Source organism: Podarcis filfolensis, assembly GCF_964270895.1.
Source record: "Podarcis filfolensis genome assembly, chromosome: 6".
Taxonomy (NCBI): domain Eukaryota; kingdom Metazoa; phylum Chordata; class Lepidosauria; order Squamata; family Lacertidae; genus Podarcis; species Podarcis filfolensis.
In genome coordinates this window covers 64,363,995-64,387,938 of record NC_139609.1, presented here as the reverse complement: position 1 = coordinate 64,387,938, position 23,944 = coordinate 64,363,995, and the positions used below count along the sequence as shown (strand labels likewise).

General features: G+C 43.0%; 1 protein-coding gene across 2 annotated transcripts in view; it reads right to left on the bottom strand.

The window, feature by feature from the left end:
- Positions 1–366: 366 nt before the first annotated feature.
- The window catches only part of TAFA3 (TAFA chemokine like family member 3), a 95,478-nt gene continuing 71,900 nt past the window's right edge, over positions 367–23,944 (bottom strand). For both annotated transcript variants that reach the window (XM_083617652.1, XM_083617653.1), the window contains exons 4-6: positions 18,191–18,340; positions 9,667–9,791; positions 367–2,386 (exon numbers count right to left, since the gene is read on the bottom strand). In XM_083617652.1, coding sequence (XP_083473778.1) covers positions 2,375–2,386; positions 9,667–9,791; positions 18,191–18,340 — 287 coding nt within the window. In that variant the 3' untranslated portion in view covers positions 367–2,374. The remainder of the gene's footprint in view (positions 2,387–9,666; positions 9,792–18,190; positions 18,341–23,944) is intronic.

The window sequence follows — 23,944 nt, the reverse complement described above, 5'->3', positions numbered from 1 at the left end:
GCCACAGGTTTATCACCCCTGCTTTACAGAGTTACTTCTGCCCACTGACAAGTCACTGGCAGTGAATTGGACTAAACCTTATCCGAGTCGTTACAAACCCCTGGGGAGCCAGCAACATTTTGACAGGCTTTTTGTACTCAAGAAAGAGTTACACTACTTTGCCAAAAAGCTAAGGTAATAGATTGACATGGTTTAAGCAGGTACACATAATGAGGTTCTTCTCTTTCCTCCATCAGAACAACCCCCCTGTTGTAAACTGCTCAGTTGCTTTTTCGATTACTTGAAGATGATTTCAGAAAGCCCACAGCTTCTCCTCCCCCACTTGGCCTCAAAAACAAGCTCATATTTAAATGAACAAATCCATCCTGCAGAGATTAAAACGAACTTTAATATTTCACAGCCTGGTATTTACATCGCATCCGAAGCAGGTATAACATTGTCTGTTACAAAAAAACGTTTAGATAACAAAGTCAGCAGGTCATACAGTCACAGCATGGAGGCCAGGCCAGTGCCAAGTTGGACAGGTCAAGGCAGAGTTTTGAAGGTGCAGTGTTTGCCCATTCTCTCCGGAAGCTCCTGACATCCATCTTGGTTGAGTTGGAGTCAGGTGTTCACTTTGGGTTATACTTAGCAAGGGTAAGCAATCATTCTCAGCCTCAGCCACCACCCTCCCCCAAGTCAAACCAATGAACCTTCATGATCAAGGTAGACATAATGAGACACAGACATGGAACATGTTTATGGATGCCAATTAGCTGGGAGCAGATCTCAACATTCCAATAGGAAAAATCAGCAATGACTTGTCTTTAAGAAACCCTAACCTTTCTGTTATATGCCTGTTGTTCTAATTTGCTATGAAAAATGCTAAGTAAGCTTTGAATAAGCATTTCCACTTTGGGGCTTAGATGTCCTGTGCATCCAGAAACAATGAGAGAACTTCACCAGAGCTATGTCGTTTCTCTCTGTCTATTGTCTTCTCCTACCCTTTCCTTGTCAAATCCCACTGAATTAAAGTGGATCCTCTCCTCCATTTATATCAGCAGAAGCAGCAATGGCATCATAAGCTGGGAAGTTTAACTTAGTTCTCATAATATTTTCTTGTGAGGAGGTATAAGAGCAATCAATTGGTCCCTGAGAGGGATCTGCACTCATTACAGTTGCCAAGTACAAGTCTTTATTTAATACTAAATGTAACTAAGCTCTCTCAGTTCTCTGAGTAAAATTTAAGACTGTAGCAGACACAACATAGCAAAGAGAAGAACACACCTTCCCCCCTCGCAATTTCTAATATTTGCAATAGAATTCTGACAACAACAGTAATTTGTGTGACTTTGAAGGAACAGAAGAGATGAGAGTATAAGCCTGATTAATTACTGAACAGGAGAGGAAAAGACCAAGAGAGAACATTTTGGGTGACTCATGAAAAAGAAAGAGACAGAATTATGAATACTTGTTCTCATCTCTTGTGCTTCCAACAAAGTGTAATGAACTTCTGTCTGTACTGTAGATTCTTCCATCCGTCCAGGTACAGAATCTGAAGCTGGTAACTGGGTAAATGTTGGAGCAACTGCATGGTCTTTCTTGGAGTTCCTCTAATTTCACAACACAAGATTATAATTTGGTTTCTTGTTTCCAGAACTCAAAGCCTGTCTTCTATGAAAGCGACAAAAACATGAATTGGGAAGATTTTGTAAAAACACGAATTTTATTTTGAATCGTGAACTTGACACCCACTCGACACCTTGATTCTCTTTAGTGATCGTCAGAGCCAGCCTACAGACACAGGAGAATTCAGAGGAAGGAAAATTGCTTTCCCCTCCTTTGTAGTTATCAACAGATTCTATGCAACTCCAATATTTAATTGAGCACTAGGGGAAGAAATACGTTCTTCTCTTTTGCAGGTATATCCATGGTATGGAAGGAGAATGTGGAGCAGTTCTTGTAACTGCATTCAAGACCCATAATTGTAGACTTAGTAGCAGCTGATGGTTAAATACCTTAGAGGCTGCCCTGAATCAGTGGTTGATGCAGTATTTTATCTTCAAAAACAAGGGAAATTTCCCAAGATCTCTGCCCAGACAGGTACGTCACCCCTTTCCTGTAATCCTTGGTGCTGTTCTTCCAGGAGGGAGCAAACTGCAGCACCACTCCCTTGGCAGGTGTACACGAGGAAGAACAATAAAGTGCCCATGAAAAATAGGCATCCTATACCACAGTTGCATCCTATCCTGTGCCAATGAGGTCCTTCTGTTTCCAGGTCTTCAGAACATAGAAGGAATATCTTGCACCTGGAGAAAAGCCATGTTGTGCCATTTCTGCAGTGCCAGCCATGTCAACACAGATGCATATCAGATGAGAGCAGATCTTCTCAAATCTACCTTGTCACCTGGGAACAAAGGAAAATGCATTAGACAGATATCTGGTAATCTAAGGAATTATCTCTGATCCAGAACCTCCTGTGCATCCCAGTGCATACACAGAGCTCTTGCATGAATGGGCTTTCCTTGCAGGTGAAGTTGCTCTGCATTGAAAAAGATGCACTGAGAGTTTGCAGGAATAGAGAGGATAAGTCGACCATTCTTATTCAGCATTCAGAAGACGTCTAACAAGATTTTGCAGACCTGTTCCTCATAAGATAACCAATCCCCCAAACATTTTTCTTTCATTTTGTGGGGAGAAGAAAACATCCCATAGTAGTGAGCTGACTGAAACATGTAATTTTCAGAAGTCAACAATTCTGGAAGCAAACGGAGGGGCGGGGAGGGAGGAGACAAGCCCAAATGTTTACGTAGGAAAATCATATCAAAGTTATTTAAGCAAGCATATGGTTGCATTCTGACATGAATTTAAGTCCACGAGGGAAGGTTGTGGTACATCAGAATTATTCGATGATGATGATGATTAAATTTGTGTACCGTCCTTCCACAGAAATACCAGATAAAATACCAGCATAAAATACCAGATAAAACCACAAAATACATAGCCATATTAATATGTTGCAATTTAAGAGAGCAACCTTGCCAGATCACTCCATAGGCCCATCTAGGTTAGCATCCTATTCTTACAGTGGCCAAGCAGATGCCCATAGGGAGCCCACAAGCAGGGCATGAGTGGAACAGCACTTGCTCCAGCTGCATTCCCCAGCAACTAGTTTTCAGAGGCACACCACCTACAACAGTACGCAGCCATCATGACTAGCAGTCACAGACAGCCTTATCCTCCACAAATCTGTCCGTCTGCTTTGAAAGCTGGTGCAAAGTGGTAGCAAATTCCAAAGTTTGACTACATGCTGTCCTGAATCTTCCAACACTGGATAATCCTGGGTTTTAGTGAGAGACGCTGACAGCCTCTCTCTATATTTGCTCCATTTCCCCACCTTACTTGTCTTTTCTCAAAATTAAAAAAGCCCCAAACATTGTAACTTATTCTCTTAGGGATTTGCTCCATTCCCTGGATAGTTTTGTTTGTCACAACAATGTGTATAGCAGTATCTTGGCAGTCTTTATTTTCAATCCCTTTGCCATTTTCATGGCTGCCACACACAGGTTCAACATTTTCATAGAGATATTCACCAAGAACCTAATATTTCTTTTGTGATCAATTACAGCCAATTCAGGCCCTATAAGTATGTATGTGAAGTTAAGATTATTCGCCCCACAGAGTACTGTGGTATGAGCATGATTATATGGTTGGAGAACTGGACTAGAACCAGGAAGGTCCAAGTCCAAACTCTCAGTCACGAAGATCACTGGGTGACTTTGGACCAGTTACCATCTCTCAGCCACATATACCTCACAGGGTTGTTGTGATGAAAAAAGGAGGCGAGAACCATGTATAGTGCTTGCAGCTTCTTGGGGGAAGGGCAGAAAAACAACTGAGTAAAAGGATTTTTTAAAAAGAAAAGCTAACCTTATTTATCGTCACATGAACTTTTGTAGGCAAGTTCCCGTTTTGTTAGATGCATTAAATCCTGCATTGCGGGGGGTTGGGGTCCCTTCCAACTCTACAATTCTATGAAATCAGGGATGGGGAAACAAACATGACCCTCCAGACATCTCTAACTGGCCCTCGGGTCTCTCCAAGGTCAAATCCCTTGCTTAGGCCAGACCCCTCTGTGGGATGGCCCTCTGCTATGACATCATCATGTCCTTTTGACTGGCTGGAATATATCCTTTGACTATGATCATGCCTCTTGCCTGCCTGGATTGAGAGATGTGATGTGGTTGTGTGTGTGTGTGTGTGTGTGTGTGTGTGCTGGGACCTCTGGCTTCTGTGTTGCTGGAATGTAACCCACTGGATGTAATCACCTCTTGGTCCACCCACTTTTTATTCTGGTCCTGCCAGCTCTGCCACTGTCTGCTGAGAGGTAGGTTCCAGTCTATGAAAACTTGGGCCACAATAACTTTGTTAACCTTTAAAGCGCCTCAGACTCTCAGTGGCTTATTATCTTTATGAAGGGGAATCAGTCACCAAATCCCAGAGATCAATGTAGGGATCAATAAAAAGCCAGCCCTGGAAAAATATCATTGACATTTGAAAGTGACAAGTTCAGCCCCGTAACAGCATCCTGCAGAATCACTCTCAGCACTGGAAAGGCACACAAATCCAGCCTGATGCAATTGCGTCTCTTAAGGCAGGATCCTCCATCCACCAAATGAACATGATCTTATACTGGGTTTGCAAATGGGTGCAAAATAGTCTACTCCTGTGCTTGTCTGCTTGGCCTCTGCTCCACATGCTCAAGCCATGCATTTTTTCTTGCATACATATAGACAAAGAGGGGCAGTGAAAGACAGCCAAATCTTTCAAATCTAAAATACCTACTGTGCACCTAAGATTGAAGAGCAACAGCTAAGGATATTTGGGGGGAAGATTTATTTGGGGCAGGCCAAAATGGAATCTGTTCAAAAATGCATAACTTAACATGTTAATTCTTTCAAGTACCTCAAGGCTTCCAGTTCCAAGATTACCTTAAGTGACCTTTTTAGCAGCAGAGGTGCTAGGTATTATTATTATTATTATTATTATTATTATTATTATTATTATGCATTCTTTAGCATTCATCTAACATAGCTACATTTACATGACTCTGTCTGCAGAGAAAACATAGAGTGTGTGAGCCTTTCAAAAGAATTTAAAGCAAGTGTCTGCATTTTACAAGAGAAATCATTAAGAGAAGCTCTGCGGAGGGGAGGGGGTAAAAGAGAAAGGTGTGCCTGACATGCAGGCAATAATTTATATTAAGCCCAGAGCCTGCTTTTCTTTGCTGCCCTGTGTCGTATGTGCACGGTAAATAGTCTAAACAAATTCTTAAACAGCAGCCTGAAAATTGTGTCTTGGCTTTGAGATGCTGGGTTATTCCAATGGCTGTGGATGATTTCATAGTCTTCAGATGTACCGAGCCCTATTTACCCATTACAATGTCCTTTCTTATGGATTTCACAGTAGGACTAGCGATTTCTGTCAAGGCAGCCATCAGAGCTGTGGATGCATTTGAAATTTTGCTATTTAAATTCTATCCCTGCCCTTGTGTGCATGCCAAACAAGAGACACATTTCAGCAGGAACAATTTAGCAAATCCATTGCAAAAATGGCAAGGAGATCAAACTGAGAGCATCAGAGAGAGAGAGAAGCTCAATTTGTACGCAGCAGAGACCCACAGCTAAGGGGGGAAGATATGCTTATTATTTAACTGCCCATCCAGTAATACCATAGCGGTTAGATCCCAGGCTTCAAAGTGGACAGAACAAACAGAGGCAGTTCGCTTTAATGCAGAGGCTGAGATGACCAGATTGAGAAAAGCAACTCATCTTGCTCTTTGAAGGCACATAGAGATAAGGAAGGGCAAACCCTCATTCATTTCCCAGACAAAAGTCACAGGGTGCTTCCAGACAGTTGCTTACTTTGCAAGCAGGTCACTGAGATACTGCAAACCAGACATTGGCATCAGAGGGTATTTTTTTAAAAAATGGTCATCAGCTATCCCCCAGGAAGGGTAAATCCAGATTAAATTAGACCTTGTGTGGATGTTGCAAAAAACACAAAAACAAACAAACAAAAAACACACACCAGTCCCAAATAATCCCCAATCTGGTAGTACCCATGTTCTATGGCGGGGATACAGAGCCTGGGGCCCTTTGATGGACTCCAGCTCCCAGCAGCCCCAGGAAACATTGCCAATGGTCAGGGATGATGGGAAGTGGAGTCCAACAACATCTGGAGCACCACAGGTTCCCCATCCCTGCTCCATGGTATCCAAATGCTTAGTGCAGACAAATATTGCTTGTGTCTTTAAAGAAGTAATATGGGAAACAGTTCTCCAGGAACTGCTGAAGGCGGCAGGAGTGTCAAGAGGTTCAACTGAGCAGTGCCTTCGTGGCGACTGGTTTCTTCCTTGTCACTGCAAATCACATTCAGCCCTAAGAGAATACATCACCTGTCCTCTTCTTCAGCCTACTCAGAACTTGCTGTTTTCCTGCCTCCCTGCAGTCTCATCAGACTACATTTTGTTCCTTCTGTCCTGCTATTTCTGTGCAGCAGGCACATAAGAACCAAAGCCCTTCCTCCACACACACACACACACACACACACACACACACAGCATGGTTGCAAGAGCATGGGTTGCCCCACACAATAAAGAGTAGGGTTGGGTTAGGTTTCTGCAGTATGTCTCTGGAATGTGAAAGATGGATCAAGGCATTAGAGCTACGGGGGGGGGGGCAGTGCTACAAGAAGGAAAGTGCGTTGTTTCCTCTTGGAGGGGGTAAGCCAGAATGAGAGCCTGGCTGTGGGCCAGATGGGTTACTGCCAAGTGCTCCACATTCTGAGAGCACAAAGGGTGCATGAATGATGTCAAATTGTAACACTGCCAGGAAAAGTGGGGAGCAAGCAAAGGGGAAACAGATAAAGAAAGGTTGGTGGTGCGAAGTTGCTGTGATTGATTACTCAGCAGCATTTTGATTCCTGAGCCAACGGAGGCTGCTCTGATACCTTCTCCCTCTCTTCTTCTTCTTTTAAAAGCTCTTCAGTGTGAACATGCTATTTGTCGAGTAAAAGATAAGGAAGGAACAACAGGCTGTTATTTTGCAGGATAATTTTATGGGGTGTTTGCGTGGAAAGGAGATGGAAGCACGAAGCAAGCAAAGCCTGAAGAATAATTATGCTCCACTGTATGAACAATGATTACAAAATTATGCAACTGATTAACCATGACATACATGTAATTACTAATGAGTTTGATAAAATTTTAATTATACCTTGTTCTTCAGGGTATTCAGCAAGCCATGAAAATAATAATCATGTAGCTCTCTGTCACAGATGATTGCTCCAACTGGAGGAGCTGTGACAGGCTGGAAAGTCCTTGGCTGGAACGTGATGCAAAGCAGAGGGAAGTGGCTGCAACAAGCCAAGGCTGGCAGACGTCTTACAGGCAAACCATCCTCCACTATTGTATTTCTTGGGATACTGGGAGGAGTTTCATCTACACACTTAACTGCTCTTGCATAAGATGCTGTTGCTAAACACATATTAGAAGGGGAGACCTCAAAACCCATTTCCATCAACCGGCTCACGTTTGCTTTGACTCTGCAACTGATGACTCACTCTACACATCCACTTCTTATTTTGTCACTCTGCTCTTGAATGCTATGCAAGATATATAGGATAAATCTGGAAAGAAACTTGTTTGAATGAAGTCATCTCCAGCGGATAAAAATAAAAGCTTTTGAGTTTCTGAGGAAATGATATTTAACTCGAAGTGAGAAGGTTCATTTTTAAAGAGCACACTTCCCCCAATTCCCTCCTAAATTTTCTTTTCTACTGCTGTGTAAATTCTGATGAAAGCTGCACTTTCAAATCACTCCTAATAGCAAATAAAACCTGCCAACAGGACTGCACAAAAATGGGACCCCATAGAAACAAGAGGGGGGTATCAGTGTGTATTCAGGATTCCTCAAGGTTTGAAAAAGCACAAGAAGTACAGTTGTAAGTTTTTTGGGGGGGCAAGGATCCCCTAAATTCCTAGGCGCCAGATCCTCCCCATAATTCCTGGATTTAGTAAAAGTTGGAATTAATCAAGGTTTGATTAAACTGTGCCAAACACTGCTGGGTTCAGCATATACTAACTAGCCAGTCCAGCCTGGCATAGCTAGCTGAGTGTGGGTCATTGGTGGAACAAAGCTGATGATGGCCAAGTCTTACAAAACCTTACAAAAGATGGGCCATCAGGAAATTCAGTGCCAGACAGCAAGGGGAAGGGAGCTCCTCCTCCAGCTGTGTGTCAGTGGGCAGAGACAAAAGGGATTGAAAAAGGTTTAGGATTTCAGTTTGGCCTGACATAAGCGAGCAGGAAGATCAGTTTGGAGTTTGCAAGCTGCAGAGAAAGTGGAGTCAGAGCACCATGTGGGCTGACAGGCAGAAAAAGGGACAGAGAGCATGGCTTTTTGCTATTTTGGATCTAAGACTGCTGCGCCTATGGGAGAAGCAACAGACCCTCTTGGGGGCTTGCCTGGCACCCCTGCAATCTCACACCACTCAGACTGGGATGTGGTGTAACAGTACTAAGGGGGGAAAACTTAAAGGGTCAACCCCCCCCCCCCGAACAGCACAAGAAGGACTGATCTGCTCAGTAACCACAGAATGCTGAGCATCTGTTGGGGGTGCGGGTAGAATAGAAAATCAGGGATGGGGGGAACAGAAGATGGCTCAAGAGCAATCAGGCAATATGCCTCCCCTCTCTGCACGGAAGCCTACTGCACAAGGAAGGCGTGGGTAACGAGGGACCTCTCCCCTCCCCGCTTTGCTCAGGCAAGGTGTCCTGGCACCGCCTCGCCTCCTCCAAGCCCTGCATCTCCTCTCCACTATGGAAGATCATGGAAGATGGCCTGACTGGCTAGAATTACACACTGCTAGAGCAATCCACACTACACTGTGTTGCACACCCGACTTTTGAGTAATAAACAGAAAAATTTCCCATTTTGAACAAAAATGGCTTTTGTTAGAGGTATTGGTTGGTTGCTCGAGAGCAATCAGGCAATATGCTTCAATAGTCTGTTTGAAAGGTTTCTTATTGGTGATAAAAACCGTTAGAATGCAGAGCACCTCTATTCTGTGTCTTGCTCATTCACTGGCAGAATCTGAGAGTGGGTCCTTAAACCTTCCCCAGCAGAGGAGTTTCTTGATGCCCAGTCTGCGCCTCCCCTCTCTGCACAGAAGCCTACTGCGCAAGGAAGGCGTGGGTAACGAGGGACCTCTCCCCTCCCCGCTTTGCTCAGGCAAGGTGTCCTGGTACCGCCTCGCCTCCTCCAAGCCCTGCATCTCCTCTCCACTGGAGGCGTGGCTTCCTTCCTCCGCTGAGGAAGTGCTGCTTCCCATGATCTTTGGGGGCTCTCTGTAATCCATCCGGCTTTTCCCCTCTCGCCCCTGAGCTGATGGCAGTTCCCTGACAGCTTTGTTCAGAATGTGTGTCCGAGCATTAGAAAAAGTAGTCAACTATGAAACAGAGTCAACTATTTGAAATAGATTCAAAGCATCACAATTGTCATTCACAAAATCATGCACTATGCGGATCTCATAAAAAGGATCACAACAATGCCCTCTGGGGGGGGGGGTGAGAGGTGGAGCATTATTTGACTCAGCCTTCTCTCACCCATCTTGGATTAGGAATACCTTGGTGGTCTTTACTTTGTTTCCAGTACTGCAGCTCCATCCGGACAAATCTGGTAGCACTTTACACTCTTCTCCTTCTACACATGGTTGCATTTGGCACCACCACTTCTGAAGCACTATTGAGGCTAGGAGAAAACAAAAGGCATAGGACTTTAAAAGCAAAGCAAAGCAACGACACCAGGCTGGACAATACAGTTATTTACTCCTCAGGAGAAAGTGTATGCAGTCAGTGAAGTGGATCATCTCTTTGTGGCAGCAAAAGGCCCCAATATAAACAGAAACTGAAAGAAACGTTGACCATAATCTTAAATGTTATCAGGTCAGCTCCAAAGTGGACCAATATGAACACTCAAGTCAATTCCCTTTAATTCATTCATTCATGTTGCCGTTGCTGTTGTTATGATTATGAATTTCTATACCATTTAATATTCGAAAAATTCCAAGCAGTTTACAATCGCACATAAAGCATCAAACACAACATTGCAAAATATGAAAATAAGACAATACTAACTAAGATCAAATGCAAGATGTACATTTAAAGCAGCATGGTTAGCAGGAAAAGAAAATATCCTCTTAAACTTTTTTTTAAAAAAAAAGGCGCAGGAGCATCACTGCATCTTCACACATCCCAAGGATGGAGTGCTGGCTAGTACTACAGATGAACCAAGCAGCCCCAAAGCATATTTTAATACTTGTTTCTCTACCCACTATAGGGGCCATCTACCATGCCAACCTGCAGTGCAACACTGGAATAATCTGAAGGCACAGGTCATAAGAAAAGCTCATCTCATTATCAACCCAAGTTCTGCCACAAACATTACCAAAGTCAGAAGGATCATCAGGTAAATCATTCAGGGCCAGAGAGGAAGAAATGTAATGAAAGAGCAGCAGTGTTCCGTTCAAAAGGGAGGTGTGGGGATTGAATGAGCTTGGCAGGAAGTACACACCATGACAGAATTGGTGGGAAGAGTTGTCTTGGTGAATTAGGGCTTCCCTGGCTCCTGACAGTTTCAAAGACAAAATACATGTTAATGACAAATGGGCAAGAGCAAGCAACCTTGAGAGGCTAACTGAAACAGAGATGTTGTACCTAATGGTGCCAGGGCCCTAATTTAAAATCAGAGTGAGGTCTGCTTCTCTCAAGTTCTTTCTGACCTTAGACATTGGGCTAAAGTCAAAGGTGGCATTGTAGGAGACCAAAACTGCAGAGCCTGATTTTGCTTGGCCTGTCATCTTATTCTCAACAGAAAGGCTAAGAAAAAAGAAATGAAAAGACTTGGAAGAAGGAAGAGACTGGCCCAGACATGCATAGACAGCTGTGAGCCTCAGGTTCACATTCTCCACTTTCTTCTCCCAGCATAGTCACTTTAGCTTCCAGTTTTAAACTAGCATTACATCCCAGCTGGGAGAACACTGTTTAAATTCTGGTTTGTTAACAAACCTGGATCATAAGCCATGGTTTGCTCCTGACTTGTTTAAACCAACCATAGTTAAGACTAGATTTCTTTCAAATATTTACACCCAGCCAAAATGTTTTGGTGGTTTCAGGAGGCCTTTGGGACAGAGGAGAACAACTTTCAGGATTGGTGTACTTAGTAAACTTACAACTACACAAGGTGATCCAAGAGCTTTTCATCCATAAAAAAAAAAAAGATAACGAGGAAATCAAAGCAGCTAGGATGCCTAGGTGCCACCATGCATTTTCACAACAGGACAGGAATATCCATGGAAATGATGCATAGAATCATAGAATCATAGAATCATAGAGTTGGAAGAGACCACAAGGGCCATCGAGTCCAACCCCCTGCCAAGCAGGAAACACCATCAGAGCACTCCTGACATATGGTTGTCAAGCCTCTGCTTAAAGACCTCCAAAGAAGGAGACTCCACCACACTCCTTGGCAGCAAATTCCACTGTCGAACAGCTCTTACTGTCAGGAAGTTCTTCCTAATGTTTAGGTGGAATCTTCTTTCTTGTAGTTTGGATCCATTGCTCCGTGTCCGCTTCTCTGGAGCAGCAGAAAACAACCTTTCTCCCTCCTCTATGTGACATCCTTTTATATATTTGAACATGGCTATCATATCACCCCTTAACCTCCTCTTCTCCAGGCTAAACATGCCCAGCTCCCTTAGCCGTTCCTCATAAGGCATCATTTCCAGGCCTTTGACCATTTTGGTTGCCCTCCTCTGGACACGTTCCAGTTTGTCAGTGTCCTTCTTGAACTGTGGTGCCCAGAACTGGACACAGTACTCCAGGTGAGGTCTGACCAGAGCAGAATACAGTGGCACTATTACTTCCCTTGATCTAGATGCTATACTCCTATTGATGCAGCCCAGAATTGCATTGGCTTTTTTAGCTGCCGCGTCACACTGTTGGTTCATGTCAAGTTTGTGGTCAACCAAGACTCCTAGATCCTTTTCACATGTACTGCTCTCAAGCCAGGTGTCACCCATCTTGTATTTGTGCCTCTCATTTTTTTTGCCCAAGTGCAATACTTTACATTTCTCCCTGTTAAAATTCATCTTGTTTGTTTTGGCCCAGTTCTCTAATCTGTCAAGGTCGTTTTGAAGTGTGATCCTGTCCTCTGGGGTGTTAGCCACCCCTCCCAGTTTGGTGTCATCTGCAAATTTGATCAGGATGCCCTTGAGTCCATCATCCAAGTCGTTGATAAAGATGTTGAATAAGACCGGGCCCAAGACAGAACCCTGTGGCACCCCACTAGTCACTCTTGGCCCTGCAGGTATTCTTGGATCCCTACCTCCCATCAGCTGCAGCCAGCGTGATGAATGGTCAGGGATGATGGGAGTTGGAGTCTAACATCTGCCTTAAGTTCTCCATCCTTGAGTTAACATTACATTTGAAAGACTGCACTGGGTCCTGGAACTTGTCCAGAGTGAGTAGCAGGTGCAATTTGGGTAAATACTTCTGTGAATGTTGATACAATTCTACTTCACAGCTCAAGTACACAAGACTGATTAATTAATTAATTTTATTTAAACTATTTGTCAGCTACCATCCAGCCAAAGCTCGCTGAGCAGCTTACAGAACTGTAAGTACACAGCAAATAACAATCAAAATGAATTCACAGCAAGCAGTTAAATTATATATATTGCTGAGATATTTTTTGTTTCATAAACTTTATATACGACCTGGTTGTTAAAAAAAGCTGCAAGGTGGTTTATAAAACAGATAAAACAAAATTACCAAGAAGAAATAGAACAATACTTCATTTTTTTCATGAAGTTAAATAACAATAGACTAAAAACAGATAAAAACTGCAAAATCCTGGGACAACAAACAGGTTTTCAGCTGGCACTGAAAGAAAACCTGGAATGAATATTAAAATGGCACCAAGGGAACTTTCCTGGTAAGGAATTGTAAAGGTGAGGTGCCTCAGCTGAAAAGACCCAAACCTCTGCCTTGTTTCAGATGGTGGAGAAATTGGGAGCAGGGCTTTTGAGGCCAATCTAAAAATCATGCAGGAGTAGGGCTGTACTTCGGGAGATGAAAAAACTTCCTAGTTCTGCACATTAATTCTTCAGGATGCATAGAAGAAGAAATCTCACTCGTTCAGAGGCTGGGGGTTGCCAATCAAACAGCAGATTTCCACTACTGGGAAAAGAGAAGGCCTGTTTCACTGAGGGGATGAAGTTTTTATTCTCTGAGCCAATTATTCCCCCCCCCCCCAAATCCAGCAATAGCCAGAGTTTGTTGTGCCAAATCCATTGGTAATTCAGAACCTCTCTTCTGTGGGGAGTGAAGGGAACTCCTCTTCCATCTACCTGCACTGCCCTGCAAGAACCAGCTGTTGATATAAATCAACTGAAAAGAGCCTTGAAGCAAAGTGAAAAGAAGACTCTCCTGACAGAGAACTCTCTGTAATCCGAATAACTGCTTTTGTCTTGTTGTTTGTTTGTTTTTTAAAAAAATGTTTACAAAGGTGCTACTTGCATCACAAATGATGTGGTAGAACCACTATCCCAGTTTATTTGGAAGGTGATCTAACTAACTGAGGAAAGCGGCCATAGCTCTGTGGGACAAAGGGTATGTTTTACACAGAGAAGGTCCCAAGTTCAGTATCTGGCATCTCGAGGCAGGGCTAGAAAGACAAGTCTTTGAAACGTTCCACAGCCATATCTAGTAAGTGTCAACTACAGTGGTACCTTGGGTTAAGTACTTAATTCGTTCCGGAGGTCCATACTTAACCTGAAACTGTTCTTAACCTGAAGCACCACTTTAGCTAATAGGGCCTCCTGCTGCCACCGTGCCGCTGGAGCACAATTTCTGTTCTCATCCTGAAGCAAAGTTCTTAACCTGAAGCACTATTTCTGGGTTAGCAGAGTCTGTAACCTGAAGCATATGTAACCTGAAGCGTATGTAACCCAAGGTACCACTGTATACTGCGCTAGATGGACCACTGGTCTGACTCAGTATAAGACATCTTTCTATGTAATGGGAACATTTCAGGTCAAGTGAATAGTCCTTCTGCTGTTCTGAGACAGTATGGAAGGGAGGAATGATGTCATCTAGGTCCCATATGTACAACACATTTAAAGCAGTATCATGCCACTTTAAATAGTCATGGCTTTCCCTAAAGAATCATGGGAACCAAAGTTTGTGAAGAGTGCTGAGGTGCTGTTGAGATGCCCATTCGTCTCACAGAGCTACAACTTCCAGATTTCTCTGGGAAGAGGTGGTCCTGTAGTTAAGTGGGGCACTCACATTTCTAGGTGGGGCATTTATTGGACTGTGGAGGCACATATATCACCAGTCAACCCTGTGCCCATATTCACTGGTGGAAGTTGTGAGGGCCAGGCCAGGGGAAGGGAGAGGCAATGACCTCCTCTCACACTCATCTATGCAGAGTGTGTTAATTCACATAATGGGCTATGTAAAGGCCAAGTTAACAGAAAATTTAGTAAGAACACCAGGATGACTGCCAAACAAACACCAGAAAATGCAATGCAAGCAAAAGTTTGTGCTATAACTAAGAAACTATAAACAAGTATGGAGCATGTTTTTGTTATTGTTTAAAAAAAGTTTTAAAACTGCAATGCGAAAAGAATAAAACCAGGTTTAGAATCAAGCAAGAGCATACTGCAGTGCAGCATTAGGGAGAACGGTGCTTCAGAATAATATGCCTAAATTTCTTGTTGAAGTCCATGAGTCTGAGTCTTTAACTTTGTAGTACAGTATACTGTATTTACTGCACAATATGCTTCCTTTTGTAAACTTATAAAAATGCTTGATAAACATTTGAGAAAGCTTTTGAATGGTAAGTTCACCTTTTCAGCGATGAGAACCAATTCTCCCCTGCTCATCATAACCACAGAATAAACAAACTTATTTCTTACTGCAGGCAAACAAACATGCTTCTTTTTTTGCTGGCTGTGTAGAGAACACAACTGAAACTGAAAAGCAGAGCAAAGTCCAAGGGGTGGAGTCTAACTGTGGCCCACAGTATAAGATACAGTACTAATAATTGACTCTTCTGTGGTCATGTTACACTAGAGACTGTTTTTTCAAGATAGGGTGCTGGTGTGATAGGATGATTGTTATAACGAAAAGTCCACCTTTAGCCAGGGAAAGTCTTGAGTGAGCAGGGGGATTTGGGGGGGGGGCTGGCCATAGGTGAAGTTTGTTGCTAACCCAAGCTAGACTTCCACTTCCTTCCTAGAACCTGTATTGCTGACAGCTTTCTCCAAAGCAGTTAAAATGATTCTGATCATTCCCAGAAGTAACAGCTCAACCACTGGTTTGAAGGATGAGGTGACTGGGAGATATGAACCATATTATATATTGTATTAGAAATCTTTTTCTGCTTTCTTAGCACTTTTAATTGCTGAGGTATGTAGAGCATCCATAAGAACTTTATGTCTGGGCTGCAACCGATGCGGGCACGATAATTTCTGTGAAATTCCAGTGGATAATTTCAGGGAAACAGCTTTGTTCACAAAATAAGAAGCACCTTTGTGAGGCTGCTTGGGGATGCAGCCTTTCATGGGAATTGTATCCTGTGTTTTTTAAGTAGTTTCTTGGCATCATGTACAAATCCATTTGCACCAGCCAAGCTGCCAAGCCGATCAATAATGCACCAGCAGAGGCTTCCAGCCACTTCAGATAGATCCAGAATGACACAGCTCAATAAAATATAGATGGGGGTGGGTGGGTTAGTGCTTTGCACAGGTGATTAGATGGCATGTTCTTATTCATGCTGGTAGCACTTACATTGCAGAAACAGGCTTTTCTAAGTAAAATAAAAATAAAAATAAATCAACAATAGACCTTAGAACCAGTCTTGGTTACTTGGTTGCTGACTAAAAAATAAAAAAAGGAATCAGAGCCCTGTAAAGTGAGCCCCTTTCAGAGTTAAACTAAGGAACATTCATACAAGAGCATTAAATATTGGTTCGGAGTTTAAAACTGAGCAAATCAACCCACAAGTCATTTATCTCTAAGTAGTCTTACTAAAATCTCTGATTTAGCTTTCTGAATAAGTATGGAACCTTCATGTTGAGGGGCGAAATGCAAAATAAATAAATTGACAACAGTGCCACATTTAACCAATTAACCGAGCCGCGATTGTGTTAAAAACCTTTGGAGCTACAAAATTCTGAAATACCACCCAGTGGTTCCTTCCTTGTCACATCCCCTACCTATCATATATGCTGGAGTTCCATGATCTGTATTCTCCAGCAATGTAGGCCTTGTTTTGCCAGGGAGAAGGGAAGAAGAAGAGCACTTGAAATTATAATTATATACCAATTTCCTTTATTTTTTTAAAAAGCATTTTGGATATAAGAGTAAGGATCTATGGGACCTATGGGAGGGCTGTCTATAGCCTACTGTACTATTGACAAAAATGATGGGAAAGGTCAGTCTTGTTGACTTCTATCCCGCATGTGACTCCCTTCCCTTTAGCAGCAAAAGTGTTGGTGGTCTCGGTTTTCCAGGAAGAGCAGGAGTCTCAGTTTTCTAGGATGAGCATGTCTGGCCAATGCCAATATCCATCACAGTCAAAAATAGAGGTGGTCCACTAGTCTAGAATTTCACAAGTACTGAATCCCAAATCAATTACCTAACAATGAATTATCCTGAGAAGTTTAAAGAATGGTTGCAAAGATATGCCAGAAAACACATCGCTCCAAGAAGGTCCCCATGTGCAGCCAGTGGATAGAGCCTTAGATCTGGATGAGGCAAACTGAGTTCAAAACCCAAGTTGTGCCCTCTTGACTGCTGTACGCAGACTGTGAAAGTGAAACAACTAACGAGTTACTTCAATGGGACATTTTTGAGAGTGAATGAATTCCAAATCTTAGCAAACAGTAATGATGGGCTCCATGACTCTGTTCCCCTGAGATAGCATACATAGTTCCCCATGTTCTACCAGTCTGCCTTCAGTCTCTGCTCCTGCAATGGTGTTGTGGCTTTTGTTACTAGTTCAGAAACATGAGGGGGGAATGGCAGCTTTAACAGGGAGAAGCCAACTCCAGATGTCAAGAGTAGAGAACCAGTGTGAAAGAAAAAAGCCTTTGGAGACGGTGTAGTGGTCAGTGTCTCAGGCTGGGACCTGGGAGACCAGGGTTCTAATGCTAACTCACCCATGAAGGTGATCTTAAGGTGATCTTAAGCCTTAAGGTGATCTTAAGGTGATCTTAAGGTGATCTAGGTGATCTTAAGCCAGTCACTGTCTCTCAGCCTAGCCTAGCTTACCATACAGGGGTGTGGTGAGGACAAAAGGGGAAGTGAGAGAACCATGCATGCCACATTAAGCTCCTTGAAGGGAACGTGGAATTAATAAGTTGTTGTTGTGGTGTTGTGGTTTTTGCACCAAAAATGTTCGCTGAAGAACATGCAGCTCAGCCCAAGACCTCAACCATTTTCATGTGTTAGGTTGCAATCCTAACAATGTGTACTCAGAAGTAAGTCCCACTGAAGTGGGTCATGATTGCTGTGTTAGCCTTAACTATCTCTCTCTGCCCCCAAGTGGTGTCTGCACCCCACACTGATGTTTTGGTGCTGGCACAAATTCAAAACCGGGGTAAGAAATAGGAGCGCCACTTAGGCAGTATTGCTGACTACTGTACAAAGTGATTTGAAGCTGTGCAAACCTGGACTGACATGGCTTGCTTGGTGACGATGGCTGAATTACTAACTTCTTGATCCTGAAGATATTTACGTTTATTTGAATGTAACTTTATTCAAAGTGAATCAAGCTGTCAGGCCTGGTTTCTCAAATGCACATCCATCAGCTGTCAAATGATAATAATAAATTCTACCCATTTGAAAAGTGTGTGGTGCTTTCATAAAGAACCCGGTAAGAGCAGGAGATTATTTCTGATTGCAGCTAAATATACAGCTGATTTTGCTTAAACTACGAAGCCAGAAGTATCCAATGTAAATCTCCCAGCAGGCGCACCTAACTAGAATTAAGGCTCCAGAACTAGGGGTGGAACTCTTAATCCATTCAACAGCAATTTCCAAACGCAAATGCACACTTTACAGAGAGACCTGCTCACTTACCGTCTACACATGAAGGAGCAGCGTGCGTCGTCCCAGCCACCTGACCTGGAAAGCAGGAACATTTCACTGTTTGTGAGCGCTCTTCAATCTTGTTCTTATTGCAGCACCTGTGAGCAGCGATGACTTCGCATGTGCCAGGCTCTATGTGCACTGCAAGGAAGAAAGGCACAGCAAATTACACAGGGATGTGGTAGTCAAAGGGGATTGTGTGTTTGTGTTACAGCAGCAGCAAATGGGCCATACGATGCTGAACATATGGTGATACATTCTAGAGGAATGATCAGGCCTCAGAGTACAAAATGCCAAGCTGGACCCATCCTGTCTGTTCAAAGATGTTACTGTATACAAGATCCAAGGAAAAGGTTGTCATTTCTCAGCAACAAGTTAGAAGCAGTACAGAAGTCTAATCGCAGTACAGAAATCTAACCATTCACAGATTGCCACTGGACAGCTGGAGCTCTGTTGACTCTGAAAGAACAGCTGGCACTTGCAATAATAATAATAAAAAAATCCAGGCAAGGTAAAATGTACTCAAGGGAGATAACTTGTTAGGATGTGTATAAAATTTTAATTCTAAAGGTGGAACCCATGCCCATTAAAAGACCTCTCTGCAAAAGGTTTTGATTGGAAAGAGCTCATTTGTATGATGCCCTTGACATAATTTCTAGATTGCATCTAGCTGCATGGATCTAATGTGTTACAAACCACAAAAATGTACACACCCATTCCAGACAGGTCACATCTTGTAGATTAGAAGTGGGGAACCACGTATATTTGAAACACCACTGAAAAGCATGCAAATACCCTCTTCCACCCCTGCGCTGCCCTTCTTTGTGGCCCTTTGGTGACATTTTGGGGCCACTTCTATGTTCGGCAAGATGTGCGTGTGTAGTTGCACACATATCAGATGTGCCTAAAATGGTTGCTGCCTGCAGTGACTAGACACAGTGGCTATGTTATGCCTCTACTGTCAAGCAACATGTTTCTGAATGCCAGAGAATCACAATTGTGGAAGAGTGCTGTTGCACTCGGATCCTGTTTTGGGCATCCGGATGACCACTGTGAGAACAGGATGCTTGTCTAGGTGGGCCGTTGGCCTCATCCAGCAGGCTCTTCTTATGTTCTAATGACTTCTAGATGTTGGAATCCAACTAGTTAGGGAAGCCTGGCTGGATGAGAGGAACTAGTGCACACCATTCACTCACCAACAAAACTATCCCATTCTTGTCATACATTCCTGTTCCTTTCATTCCAAAATCCATTTTAAGACAACAGTTTATTAGACCAACCTACGTATCAGAAAACTGTGTTCACACTTTCAGGTTCTCCAAAACCTTTCAACAGGCTCGGTCAGGGAAAGCCAACACAGTGCCTTTCATATGCTGTCGGACTACAGTTCACATCTTCCCTGGCTATTGTGTCATGCTGGCTAGGCCTGCTGGGAGTTGTAATCCAACAACAGCTGGAAAGTCAACACATTGAACACTCCTAGGTTAGATGGTAAAATAGGCAAGCAATGGAAAGGAAAAACCTGGCAGGTAGTGAAGCCATGGATACAGAGTGGACTATGGCAGCAAACATTCAAGGAAAGCTTTGTGAGATGCTGATCAGGTTGTACCTAAGTTGCTGGGCAGAAGCAGCTGGCAGGGCAGGGTGGGACTGCAGAAACAGCCTTCCAGTAGCAACATCATTGCCTCTTACCAGGAGCAATGGCAAGATGGGAATGCCAGATTGGCTTTGCTAGTGCACCCACCAGTGGGATGTGGAAGAATGTAGACGACATTCAAATGAGTCTCCCATAGGTTCCATGTATGTTGCACTTAGGCCTGCTGGGTAGTAGCTACTGGCAGAGCAAGGTGGTGCTGAGGGTTGTGGCATCACTTAGCAGGAAGGGTAGGGCAGGACAACAGCCAGGCTGGGCAATGCAGATGCACTAGTGTGTCCATGCCACCCTGAACTCAGTGCCACCCTGTCCTTCCGCCCCTCCATCCTGGTAAGTGGCATTGATCCCTCTGCTAGGAGGCTTTTGCATGGTGCTGCTCTGCCCTTCCAGCCACTTCTGCTCATGGCAAGAAGGGAATGCAATGGCTGAAACCTTATCTTCAGGAATAGAAAATCCAGCTGTTACCCAGGCATGTCTCCAACCTTAGGCAAAAGACACAGGCTCTTTGGTAGGTAGGAAACAAGACGAAAGAGACGTCAGGCCATTTCTGTGTTAACAGAGCTGGAGGTAAAATTTAGGCAGTGTGCAAGGTTTTTTAAAAAAGATTAATGGAAGCTAAATTAAGTAGTTTGGCCTAGCAGCTTCAGGAAATGTTCCATTGTTTAAAAATCCTTTTTTGAGATGGATGACTAAAACTGGATCCTGTATTACATCTAGCAGTGTATTTATTTTCCTTATAATGCATCACACCAGTGGTTCATAGATGTCATGCATGTTGACCCAAGACCCTCGGCTCAGGTCAATACGTTATTTCTGGCAGGTACCAAGAGTGCTCTGAAGCTCATGATTTTGCACTTTGCCCTACTAAATTTTTGCTGTGCAGTTCATGAATCATCTAATACATTATGTATACTTTCCCAATTCTCAGCTGAATTGACTGTTCTTTCCATCTAATTGCCATTTCATTGACACATTCTTCCTTTTCTCACTAAAGTTGTCAACAAACATACCAAACAAAACAGTCTAGAGACTGACTTTGGAAACTCAACTGGGAACCCTTTCTTCAGCTCAAAGATTTGCCTTTTATTACCATCAGAGAGTCTTTCATTTGAGCAGTTACTTTTCTGTCTCACAATACAGATATCATTCAAGGGCTATCTGTTCCTATTTAAGTAGTAATTTCTCTCACAATATGGTATCCAACATTTTGTAAAGGTGCAAATACGTTGGATTTAACTGTATTTCACTTGCCTCAGAAAGAGAGATTGCTTAGATGTAACTGCCTTTGAGTAGTCATTTGCATAAAAGGAGCAGCTATCTTTTTGGAATTTGTGGCCATATCTGGAAATTCAAAAAATTGATGCAGGCACCACCACAAAATGGCTGCTGTTGGGGCCTGGCTAGTCACAAATGACAAGTAACTTGCCCAAGAGACAAAGTGCAAGGCAGAGCTTAGGGCATGAGCCTTTGCACATAAAACCACTCATTTGATCCCACAGTGGTGGGATCTTTAAAAAACAGATACATTGGGCTCATCCATACTGCTGTTTAACATGAACAGTAAGCTTTCTGTACCTCCACTCATTCTCTGTTGTCCATATGATGTTCTCCTCCAAATTACTGCCTTCCCAACTCTTCCCCCTCCCTCAGTCTGGACTTTCTTATACTTGGGATACTCTGAAAGTGAGAGAGTATGAGAAAATCTAGACTGAGGGAAGGGGAAGTGTGGGTTGGCTGTGTTTTGGAAGACAACATCATATGGACAACAGAGAATTAACAGAAGTACAGGAAGATTACTATCCACATTAAACAACAGGTTCAGTGAGCTCAATATTACATCCCTTTTGACATTTTCTTCCAATGTTCAAACATTATGTAAATGAACTAAGCAAACAAAGAATGAGTGATTCAAATCAGTTCCTTAAATGTCCAAAGACTATTGTTCATATGAGAAAGAAGGGGGGGGGATTAGTTAAGGGAGAGGGTGAACAGAGCAGCCCATGGCTCACCTCCAATCCTCCAACTATTATTTGAGAATTAGAGATGGAGAAATATGTCAATTTCCCAGTTTCCCAATCTTAAATTAAGTTCTCCAAATTTCCACAGCAATTTGGATTCTTTTTTTTTAAAAAAAAAATCACCCTCTTGAAAATTCACCCGCATTTTAGCATTCCTTTCTTCTAATGAACACTTTTTTGTATGCAGTTTTAACTATTATACGTATTTTTGCACAGAATAATGCACGCGCACACACACACAATTTAATCCACATTTCCCCCTAAAAGTGCAAACAAAATCAAAACTGTTTCTCATGCCTAAATTGTCTAAATTGATGACACGTCTTTTCAGTCAGCTTCATGGTGCAATGATCAGTTGCAATTCCTTCCATAGTTTCACCACTCTTTGCAACACCACACCACAAAACCCTCATATGACAAAACCCTCATATGACATTTTGGAAAACCATGCCTTTTAGTGACTTCCATACAATTTCATATAATTCCCTGGAGCACCCATTCAGTTAGAGCCTTTCCCAACGTTCATAATTAAACAAATCCAAGGGGTCATTGCTTATTCAAATTACACACTACAACTCATTAACCACGGAGAAAGGAGTATGGGGTTGGTTACTCTGTAACATGGTGCTTTGCTGTCTATACTTCCACTAAAGCCCATTTTCTTTTGCATACTCAAGCTTTCATTAAAACTGAATTATGACGGTATTTAAAAGAGTGAGTCAAATTTATGGTCAGGAATGTTATTACTAAATACTTCCAGGATAGGTAATTGTGTAATTATGATGGGCAGAAATGAAAGTGATGGTTCATTAGTAGAAAACGTCCATGAAATAATAATAAATAAAGCTAAATGGAAATGGTAGTAATGCAGAGCCTTCATTGGCTGTCAGCCAAGGGCTTCCCTGGGCTTGCAGATTTCAAACGCTGGCTGACACTTGTAATGGGATATTCTTTAACCCTTACAAGCTAATGGGGCTGACATGGAGCCCAACAGCTTCCTGAAATACTTGTAGGACTCCTTAAACAAACCAGAGACACTTTATGTTAGGGATGGAGAACCTGTGGCCCTCCAGATGTTGCTGGACTCCAAGCCCCAGTCACCATGGCCAGTGTTGAGGGATGAAAGAAGGTAATGAGGTCAATGCGGTGCACTGTGCCAACCTCTCTGCTGCCTAGCCCCTTTCCCTTCTAGGAAGCTGCATCAATGCTGGTGATGGCACTGGTGTTGTAGACCACAACCAAGCCTATCTAACAATTTAAAAATACATAGGAAGCTGCATTACACTGAGTCAGACAATTGGTCTATCTAGCTCAGTACTGTCCACACTGGTGGGCAGTGGCCTCCAGAGTCTGAGACAGGGGCCATTTCCAGCGCTACCTAGAGTTGCCTTCTGTTTGCAAGTTCTGTTTGCAGAGAAGGCCCCTGTTTGTCCTCAAAATCAATGAGTTCTGGGCCTTCCCCAAATCAGTTTGTTTACTGTACCAGTTGGATGCTTCCTTGTAAGGCACTCTGTGTATGCTGCTGCTTATCAGCCTTATATAATCTAATAAGCAGCATGTTGGGGTGCAAGGTGCAATACTGCAGGAGGGACTTTCAGTAAACTCTCAAACTTCTGAAGTGTTACACCCCCTCCTCAAGAACACAGTCCTAAGCCTTTAAAAGAAGGAGATTGCAAATGCCATCAGAGCAATCTTGTCCGAAGTTGTTAACGAAGGAGATTCTGTGCCATTGTGCAATAGGTACAAAGGAAATACCTTTTATAGACTTGGTAGCCCTATATTCTGTATTATAGCTAAAGCCAGACAATTGTTCAGCCTCTCATCAACGGTGATTACGTGCACCTTCCAACCTCTTTTCTTCCTGCACTCTCTGCTGCCCACTGGCTGATCAGTGAAGAAGATAAATGCATCCAATTTCCCCACCTCATTCCCCTGAAGACTTTGGGGGAAAGCTCTTCAGAGGCTCCTTTGGAATATTTGGGGCCATTGTTCAGATGACGGACAAGTTTGGCTGAAAAGTTCTGTTCATTCTCTCAAACTACCTCTATTTTCTGAGTCACTTTGTACTTTTTG